The 10,524-nt window shown below is 38.9% G+C and overlaps 1 protein-coding gene across 1 annotated transcript; it reads left to right on the top strand.

The window, feature by feature from the left end:
* The first annotated feature begins 7,128 nt into the window (after positions 1–7,128).
* Positions 7,129–8,142, top strand: LOC123642739 (olfactory receptor 5A2). Its single transcript, XM_045558142.1, has one exon. The coding sequence runs from the start codon at positions 7,144–7,146 to the stop codon at positions 8,101–8,103; it is 960 nt and encodes a 319-aa protein (XP_045414098.1). The 5' UTR covers positions 7,129–7,143; the 3' UTR covers positions 8,104–8,142.
* Positions 8,143–10,524: the final 2,382 nt, after the last annotated feature.

The raw sequence follows: 10,524 nt of genomic DNA, 5'->3' as shown, positions 1-10,524 counted from the left end.
GTTTCAACTTTTCCTCATTCAGTATGATGTTGGCTATGGGTTTTATGATTTTGAGCTATGTTCCTTCTTTGCCTAGTTTGTTGACAGTTTTTATCAAGAAAGGGTGCTGGATTTTATCAAATGCTTTTTCTACATTTATTGAGATGATCATGTGGTCTTTATATTTGCTTTTGTTTATGTGGTGAATCATGTTTATTGACTTGGGTTTGTTGAACCATTCTTGCATCCTTGAGATGAAATCCACTTAATCATGGCGAGTTATCTTTTTGATGTGCAGTTGAATTTGGTTTGCTAGTATTTTGAATGTATGTTCATAAGGGATATTGATCTGAATTTTTCTTTTTTTTCTTATGTTCTTTCCTGGCTTTGGTATCAAGGTGATACAGACTTTGTAAAATGAGTTAGGGAGGATTCCCTCTTTTGATGTAATGGAATAATTACTGTAGTATAGGCATCAGTTCTTCTTTATAGGTCTGATAGAATTCAGCTGTGAATCTAGCTGGGCTGGGGCTTTTTTTGTTGGGAGATTTTTTTTTTTTTACCACTGCTTTTATCTTGCTGCTTATTATTGGTCTGTTTGGGATTTCTGTTTCTTCTCGATTCAGGCTTAGAAGGTTATGTGTTTCCAGAAATTTATGCATTTCCTCTACGTTTTCTAGTTTGTGTGTGTAGAGATTTTCATACATGGATGATATTACATATTTCTGTGCTATAAGTTGTATGTCCTCTTTTTAATTTCTGATTGAGCTTATTTGGTCCTTTCTCTTCTATTTCTGGTTAATCTAGCTAGAAGTCTATCAATTTTGTTTATCTTTTCAAAGAACTAAACTTTTGTTTCATTGATCCCTTGTATTTTTTTGTTCGTTTCCATTTCATTTAGTTCTGTTCTGATCATTGCTATTTCTTTTCTTCTGCTAGCTTTGGGTTTGGTTTGTTCTTCTTTTTCTTGTTCCTTGAAGTGTGACATTAGGTTGTTAATTTGTGATCTTTCTGTCTTTTTGATGGAAGCATTGAAAGTTCCGAATTTCCCTCTTGACACTGCTTTTACTGTATCCCATAAATTTTAGATGCTTGTGTCATGATTGTTGTTCAATTTGAAAAATCTTTTTTTAAATTTCAAAATACTGTGTGGCTAGAAACATTTTTAGTTACATGGATAGCCTTTGTAATGCTTGAGCCAGGGTTATAAGTGTGCCCACCACCCACAGTGTTCATTGTACCTGTCAGGTAGGTTTTTGCCCATCCTCTCCTTTCCCTCTCCCCCCTGCTTGATTTCTACTTTGTTTTTCTTCCCTCTGTGCACACGTGTACTTATTGGTTAGTTCTAATTTAATAGCAAGTACAATTTGAAAAATCTTTTGATTTCCATCTTAATTCCATCATTGACCCAAGGATCATTCAGTGGCTGGTTGTTTAATTCCCATGAACTTGTGTAGATTTGAGAGTTCCTCTTGGAATTGATTTCTAATTTTATTCCACTGTGATCTGAGAAGATTCATGGAATGATTTCAATTTTTCTGAATTTGTTTAGACTTGTTTTGTGGGCTAAAAAAATTAATCATTATACAAGGTACCTATGTAACAAGAACGTTTGTACCCCTCTAAATAAAAAAGTAATATATGTTAAATGTTGTAAGATACAATAAAGGTATCATAAGATATAATTTAAAAAGGGTATTTTTATTTTATTTAGGAATCAACACTTAAAATTTCCTAGTGATTCATTTTTAGTTTCAGTCTTACCTAGCAATTCCAAGAGAGTTTAATATTTTCAAGTATTTTTCCAGAGATAAAGTTTATATTATTTACAAATAATTAGTGCTTATGATAATATTAAGTACATAAATAATAAAAATGACACTGACACCAAAGGTAATTGTTTATTTAAAAATACTTTGCCAAGATTGGCTAAAAATGAAAGTCTTTTTTTAAACTATGTCTTTTTTAAAACCATATATTTAGCTGGTATTTAATAAAAATATATAGTTAGTGTTGGACAACAATAATATAGATTATCATGTTACTTATAATAAACTGGTATCAAAATATTATAGATGGAGGTGTTTCTTATGAGACAAATGATAACCTCTCACATTTGAAAAGTCTTTATATAATGGTTTTCATATATGAGGTTGTATATCATATGACCCTCACACAGCCATACAGTGAAAATACATTTGCTGCAATCTCACAGATGAAGAAAAAGCTTATGTGAGATCAGTTGAGGTGCCCGAGTCCACACAATGGCAATAGGGGGGATTTCAACCCATGCCATGTGACACCACTACCAATTATGTCTACCTATGATGCCCACTCTTCTCATTTGCTCTTTCATTATTCCACCATGCCTCTTTTTAAAGATTGTAAAATCTGATTTGTTTAACCTTTTAAACATGAATGTAAACTTGTGACTTACCTGTTGTCAATTACATCACCCTTATCTAAATATATTTGTTTATTGTTATTCACCATTTACATTATGCTCAGTCAATTGTTCATCTCCCTGGTCTGGTTTCTTTCTCAGACGTGAACTCCATGATAGTATTGAGTTCAGGTGCTTGAGGAACACATGGTACAGTGTTTGGAGCGCAGTGGGCATATAATGTACTTGAGGATGATCAATCACTCTTGCAATGCTGGGATTTCATGTGGATTTTAGTCCCTAGAGGTCACCTCTTAAAACTGGTCCTACAATTTAGGCACACTTCCACTAGGTGGCAGCAACATTCCACAGGGGTCAAAACCAGTAGGAATCAGTGCAAATAATGGTTTATTAACGTACAAGATCTGTCCAGAAAGTATCCAGCCATGTAATATCAAAAATAGAGACGTTTACTGAAGAAGATACAAGAAACATTGTACATAGGACAATGATGCTTCAGTCCCCTTCAAAGGAAGCACCTTGGTACCTCACACAGTTCTCCCAGCATCTCTTAAGCCAACGTGGAGTCTTAAGCCCGTACACGTTCAACATTCTCAGGTGTTCTGCTTGTTGCAGGCCTTTCAGAACGTGGATCACTTTCGACAGATTCTTGACCATCTTTGAAGCTTCTGGGCCACACTTTTATTTGCGCTGCACTCATTGCATCATCCCCGAAAGCCTTCTGAATCATCCGGATAGTTTCCATGGAGGAGTGTTCAAGCTTAATGCAAAATTCGATGCAGATTCACTGCTCTACTTGCTCAGCCATTTCGAATGCGACGGCCACACAGCACACGTGCTTACTTAACTGTGTCTAGCGCCCCACTGACGAGTACAGTGACATCGTCATTGTTCACGTGTGTGCATCCCGGTCCACTCTCCTTGGCTGCCCGGTGACATCCATGCTGCCCAAACTGTTCTCCTTATGTTAAAATATTAACAATTTCTGGATACTTTTTGGACAGAACTCGTAGTTATCTTAATTGTAATTATGCTGTTTGGGTTGTTAGAGGTCTTCTACTTTAACTCTTTGGTTTCAGAATAAAAAACTGAGGCCCCGAGAGATCAACAGCCCAATTTGCCACATTCAAATGGAAATTGTAATTCAGGTCCCATAATTTCTAACTTTATGCTTTTCACCTTTTATGTATTTTTTAAAATGTCTCTAAAACCTTTAAATGTACCTTTACCGTGGATTTGTTAGGGCTGCCTGGTGAAAAGACTTTGGACTTAGGTTGAAATTTTCACTAGTCACTAGTAGAGGAAATACAAACTGAGCCAACTTTTCAAACTCCAGTTTGAGAATCAAGATGTTTTACTGCTGAGCACCTTTGAATTTTTTTCTGGATTTGCTTCAAAAACAATGAAAATAAATGCATTAAAATAGCTATGCTAAAACATTAAACTAACATTAAAGTAAATCATATGTTAGGAGAATCTGCCAGAGAACAAACTCTAAGATGCACATAATCCTAGCAAGGGAAATTTTGAGTTGAATCTCAAAGCACTCTCTTCTACTTCTAAGCATTGATAATTCTATGTGGAGTTTCTTAGTCTTTATGTGCTACTTGCTGCGATACTTTTATTTATTGTGGTAAAAAGCAACTAACGTTCAATTTACCATCTGTATTAGTTAGGGTTCCCTAGAGAGACAAAACCAATATAATGTAGACAGACAGACAGACAGACAGATGAGAGGGAGTTTGTTAGGGGAATTGGCTCACGAGATTATGGAGGCTGAGAAGTTCCACGATACAACATCTGCAAGCTAAAGGATCAGGGAAGCCTGGCCTTCTGAGGGTGAATCCATCCAAGACCAAAGGCCTCAGAACCGGGAAAGCTGATGGTGTGACCCTCAATACTGGGCCCACGGCCTGAGAACCTGGGGGGCTGCTGAGGCAAGTCCCAGAGTCAGAAGGAGAACCTGGAGTTCTGTTGTCAAAGGGCAAGAGGAGAAATGTGTCCCAGCTCCAGAAAAGGCAGGGAGAATTGGCCTTTCCTGGGCTCTTTTTGTTCTTTTTGTGCCCTCAGCAGATCGGATGGTGCCCGCCCACACCAAGTAAGGGTGGCTCTTCCTCACTCAGTCCACTGATTCAAATGCCAGTCTCTCCCAGAAAGACCCTCCCAGACACATCCAGAAATAATGCATTACCAGCTGTCTGGGTATCCCCTAATCCAGCCAAGTCGACACCTAAAATTAACCATCACACCACTGTAACTATTTTTTAAGTGTACACTTGAGTAGTGTTAAGTATATTCACACTGTTGTGCAACAGATTTGTTTTGATACTTTTTGATGGTCACTTAAACTTCTGCTATTTTTATCAAATTTGCTTTTTTAAAGTAAGGGTATGGAGAGCTTGTAATTTTGTGCATGACTTTCTTTCTCATTCTCAAAGTTCTTGTAGAATAAGTTTACAAATATAGTGCATGTCCCCATTCTGCATTTTCCTGCCTAATGCAGACATTGTTAATTAATAATTTGCTGTTTATTCTTAAGATTCTCAGTCTTACTTTGTAGATAATCATTACCACTATAATCAGAGTTGGCATGAGAGATGAAATCTATTGCTATCCTATCTTATCAACTTTTTGTAATCCTAGGAAAAGGTATAGGTCATAATTATGGGATTTGCCTTTTAAGTTTCCCAGATCTTAACTCACTAACAAAACTCTCTAGTTGGGCTTGCCTCTCCCAGCCTGAGGAGTTGCTGGGCCAGTTTATCTCCAACCCTAGATATGAGAATGTTTCTCTGATGAAGAACTTCCTTGCCTTGTCATGTTCACCATTGATTTTAAAAGTCATTTACCTTTTCCTTACAAGATCTCAGTCACTAAATTTTTTCCCCCTAAATTAAGTTTATTGCCTTGTGTGTCCAGAGTCTCAGTAATTATATATGTTCATATACAAGACATTTCTGTCATTTAACTTTTTTTCTTTTCAGACCATGGACTTTTAACTTTATCTCCATGAAAGAGATTAACTGATGTTTAGGAAATTTATTCCTTAATAAAATATTCCAAAAAGAAAATGAATATCTTAAAATATCAGACTTTCAGGGCTGGAGGGGTCCTTGGAGAAAGAACCCAATTTACTCAGGCCCGGGGGTGTTACTTGACTTGCCCGCAGTGACACATCCAGGTACTGGCAGTACTGGGAGTAGCATCCAAAATATTAAAGAGAAAAGAAATTATTTTCATCACAATGAAAATGAGTCATGACAAAAAGTCAGAGAGAAAGGAAAGACACTTCTTGGCTATGATCCAAAGGACAGAGTTAATGATGTTATTAGTTTACATTCATTGAGAGATTTCTATTCATCAGGCACAGTGCTAAGCCTTTCTTATTTAAATCTTATTAAATTATCACAGCCACCCTTTTGAGGTAGGTATTATTGTGATACTGGTTTTACAAATAAGGAAGTTGATATTTAAGAGATTAAACAACTTTGTACATGTTTATATTGACAAAATGGCAGAACCAAAATCTGAACCCGACTCTCTCAGTTGGAAACCTGTGTTTGTAACCCCTGTATGTTAGTATTAGTATGAGGCTTGGTCTATTTGTGTGTGTGTGGTTTACTTCCAATGAAAGTTCTCTTAAGCAAAAGGCTGTTTGCTGATGCAAAAGGACATCTTCTTGGACCCAAATCAGGGAAAGCTCAGTGGAGAATAAGGAGGGGACAGGAAAGAGCACTCTGGTGATGGGTGGCTGGCCCCTCTCGCCATCTCCCCAGAGAACAATTAGTGCTCAGAAATGTTTAGCTCTAATGATTGCTGGACTTTTTACATTGGACCCTGGAGTGCGTGACAGAGGGCAGCCTCTTGGAGAAAGAGTGTGGCTACCTCTGCCCATTAAAATAATGAACTCCCATAGGCCACTTGGGAGACTTGGCAACAAAGGAGCAGGGATTCCAGAGGCAGGTAGTACTATTTACAGGGGCCAAAGCATAAAGAAGTGACTGAACCAGAAACCAGGCATGGAGCGGTGGGAAATGCAGGTGAACTGAGAGTTGCAGAAGATGTTATCGGAGCAAAGGGACCAATATTTCTTCTCTTGTAGCACAAGATCTTAGGACACTGCTGCCTAAAGTAATTCAGTAAGTCCCACTCAGTGCCCCCAACCTCATTCATCCAGCAAATGACAACTGTAAATTTACAGCCTATTCTACCTTTTATTTGTAAAAAGGGCAGAATAACACTACCACTTCCTGAGGCTGTTGAGAGAATTAAATGGGTTTATATAAATCACGTCCTTAGAACAATGCCTGGTATACAATAAGTGCTAAATAAGTGTGGTTATATTAGCATATTATGTAATGATTGTTATTATATTATTAGGATTGTGATTATATTATATATTACATATTTTATTATAATAATAGGCCAAATTATAACTTATAATATAACTCATAGGCCAAACACTGATAAACTCTGAGGTTAAGCAGTGAAAAAAATTCATTTATTCAACAAATATTTACTGGGTGCCCATGTCTCAGGCACTGTTCTAGGTGTTCAAGATAGATCAGTAAACAGACAGATAAAACTCTCTGTCTGCCTCTGAGTAGCTTACATTCTGGTAGGGAAGATTTCATTAAGATAAGAAACACCAAACTCATCTTCACTCCTTTTTGATGGGATTACATAGATTGATGCCATGGTCAAGAGCAGCCTAGGCTCCCCACAGAATTCCTTCTTTTCTTTATGCAGGAAGCAGACCTATGGTTGTAGGAAGGAACAACACAATTGTGACAAAATTTATCCTCCTGGGATTTTCAGATCATCCTCAAATGAAGATTTTCCTTTTCGTGTTATTTCTGGGGCTCTACCTCCTGACCCTGGCCTGGAACCTGAGCCTCATCGCTCTCATCAGGTTGGATTCTCACCTGCACACGCCCATGTACTTCTTCCTCAGTAACCTGTCCTTCCTGGACATCTGCTATGTGTCTTCCACAGTCCCCAAGATGCTCTCCAACATCATCACAGAGCAGAAAACCATTTCCTTCGTTGGCTGTGCCATGCAGTACTTCATCTTCTCTGGGATGGGGCTGACTGAATGCTTTCTCCTGGCAGCCATGGCCTACGACCGGTACGCTGCCATCTGCAACCCGCTGCTCTACACAGCCCTGGTATCCCACACACTTTGCTTAAAGATGGTGGCTGGCGCCTATGTGGGTGGATTCCTTAGTTCTTTGATTGCAACATGCTCTATCTATCAGCACGATTTCTGTGGGCCCAACACGATCAACCACTTCTTCTGTGACCTCCCTCCAGTCCTGGCTCTGTCCTGCTCTGATACCTTCACCAGCCAGGTAGTGACCTTCGTGGTGGGTGTTCTCGTTGGAGTGGCATCTGTCTTTGTGATCCTCATCTCTTATGGTTACATTGTTGCCGCGGTTCTGAAGATCAGCTCAGCTGAAGGTAGGACCAAGGCCTTCAGCACCTGTGCCTCTCACCTGACTGCTGTGACCCTCTTCTATGGCTCTGGTCTCTTCATGTACATGCGACCTAGTTCCAGCTACTCCCTAAACCGGGACAAGGTGGTGTCCATATTCTATGCCGTGGTGATCCCCATGGTGAATCCCATCATCTACAGTCTTAGGAATAAGGAGATTAAAATCGCCATGAGGAAAGCTGTGAAAAGGGACCCTGTGCCTTCTCACGGGCATTCATTTTTTTGACCGTGGGCTAATGTTTACAGTGAAGCCGTGAGCTGGGTCAACTGTCCAGATGTTTATGCAGTTTTGGAATAGTAGATCCACACAACGATTTGTGTGGACCAGGCTCTTTGCCCCCTTTCTAAGATTCCACTAACCAGTTTATCTCTTGGCTATGAGAAAATAATTCGGCCATTATTGGTTTCTCGAATAAAATAGCATTTGCACAGAGTGAGATTTTAAATGCTCAATTTAGCAGAAAACTTCACCATGACAAAAAACATCCTGGAACGTTAAAATAGAGCTTGTGTCTGTAGGAGAAGAACCATAGAAAAAATATTAGTTCAGCATTTATGGAGGTTTTCCTTACAGTACTGTATAGCATCATGACCTGCAGAAGATGACAGTCTTTCTGAACACAGTTGCCTTTTCCTCCTCTGAGATTCTCAAATGCTTTCTTTAGAACTCACGAGAACTACAAGGCAGACGCCCTCATGTGTTTGAGAATCTGGCAGTAGTGAGCCACTGTAACTGATGAGGGTATGTTAACACTCTTTGGATGGAGTAAGGCAGGAATTCTGATTTGAGCCTTAAAGACAGCAAATGGAACAACCTCTTGGACAATTCAATCAATGATACAAAATGTTGTCACTAAGATGATTTTAAATAAAACTAAGAAATTACTGCTTAAGCCCAAAGTAACAGCTTTCTAGTTTTAGTAGAGACGGGGTCTCGCTCTTGCTCAGGCTGGTCTCGAACTCCTGAGCTCAAACAATCCGCCTGCCTCGGCCTCCCAGAGTGCTGGGATTACAGGCGTGAGCCGACAGCTAAAAATATGTATAGAAAACATTAGCCGGGCATGGTGGCGCATGCCTGTAGTCCCAGCTACTTGGGAGGCTGAGGCAGAAGGATCGCTTGAGCCCAGGAGTTTGAGGTTGCTGTGAGCTAGGCTGATGCCACGGCACTCTAGTTCGGGCAAGAGAGTGAGACTCTGTCTCAAAAAAAACCAAAACAAAACAATGTAACAGCTTTCTAAACAACCCTCAAAAGTTTCTTCACAATCTGAAGAAGAGCACACACTCATTTGGGGTGAAAGGTTTGGGATAAATTCTAGATGAGAACTTAGCCAAGGAATTGAAGACAATGATTTTTCTTCTCCACATTTTCTCAGAACTTTTTAATGTATCCTTGAACTGGCAGTAAAAAACTAGCATCAATTTATGCAGCTGTGGCCTTTCTACGATAGGCCGTAAATGAGTGAGTAAATTATGTCTCCCTGTGTGTCTATGGGCAATTTACTAGGACTCTGTGTGCCTCAGTTCCTCATCTGTAAATTAGAAATAATGATAGTAATTACCTGCTAGGATTATTGTGAAGAATTAAAGTGTACTTGTGAACGCTTAGGGTAGTGCCCTGCGAACAGGAAATGTTCAAGAGGTGCTATTACTACTGTTATTAGATAATGACTTATCATTATCAAAGCCAAAGAAATAGAACCCATTTCCTTAGTTTGGTGGAAAATCTGAGCTTTGTAATGGCTTTGCTGCACTGGAAAGAGGGTCGGGAGAGACTATCCCAAAAAGCAGTTAAAAATATTCATTTTTAAGTCAGCAGAACTGCGATTATTAATCTAATTTCTGCTATTTTGTAGGCATGTGGCTTTATGCAGGTTATTTACAGTCTCTATTTTCCTCTCTAAAATGAGGGTAATAATTGTATCTACCTCATAAAATTGATACAGCAATTAAGTGAGAACATGCATGAAAAGAGAATATGCCAGTGCCTGGCATATGGCCATACTTAATAGATGTTAGCTTATACTATTAGTCAATTAGTCAATATTTTTAGTCAATTTTGTATAAATAAACAAAAAGAAATCCAGGGAAATGTGTTAAAAAGAGACAAAGAAATAGCTTTGGAATATCTCCAGCTGGGACATACCAGTCTCAGTGAGAAGGTGCATGTGTGCTCTCATCTCTGCTATTTCTCTTGCACATCAGAAGTGGTCGCTTGGGAATCAGAACAAGCTCAGGTTCATACATGTGGCCACTGTGCCAACTCTGTCAGCAACCTGGACGCCTCCCCCTCTTCCTTACAGCCGCTTCCCCCACTTCTTTATCCGTCCTCCAGCTCACCAAACTCCTGTCTTTCAGTTTACCAATTTTTAAAACAGTAGCTAATTTTAAGTTCTAGTGCCAAAAGTCATTGAAACAACACAACTAACTAAATAAAATGTCTCATGCTTTGGATTTACATGGAGCTGTCACTGATCTATTATTATCTCTAAACTTTTTTGGTGAAATGAGATTCTGCGTACAAAATCTTTATTAAAAATCTCTCTTGTTTTGGCCACATATATATTTGCTAGTAATGGAAATTTTCTCTTTGCACTGAGAAGCTATAAGATACTTTTGCAGTTTGCCCAACTGCCAGGGAGAGTGTAAG

The sequence above is a fragment of the Lemur catta genome, chromosome 7, assembly GCF_020740605.2.
Source record: "Lemur catta isolate mLemCat1 chromosome 7, mLemCat1.pri, whole genome shotgun sequence".
NCBI lineage: Eukaryota > Metazoa > Chordata > Mammalia > Primates > Lemuridae > Lemur > Lemur catta.
This window is presented reverse-complemented; position numbering and strand designations above follow the sequence as displayed.

Bases quoted from the DNA above. Each gene is read 5' to 3' on its own strand.
- LOC123642739 (XM_045558142.1), top strand. From the start codon at position 7,144: ATGGTTGTAGGAAGGAACAACACAATTGTGACAAAATTTATCCTCCTG.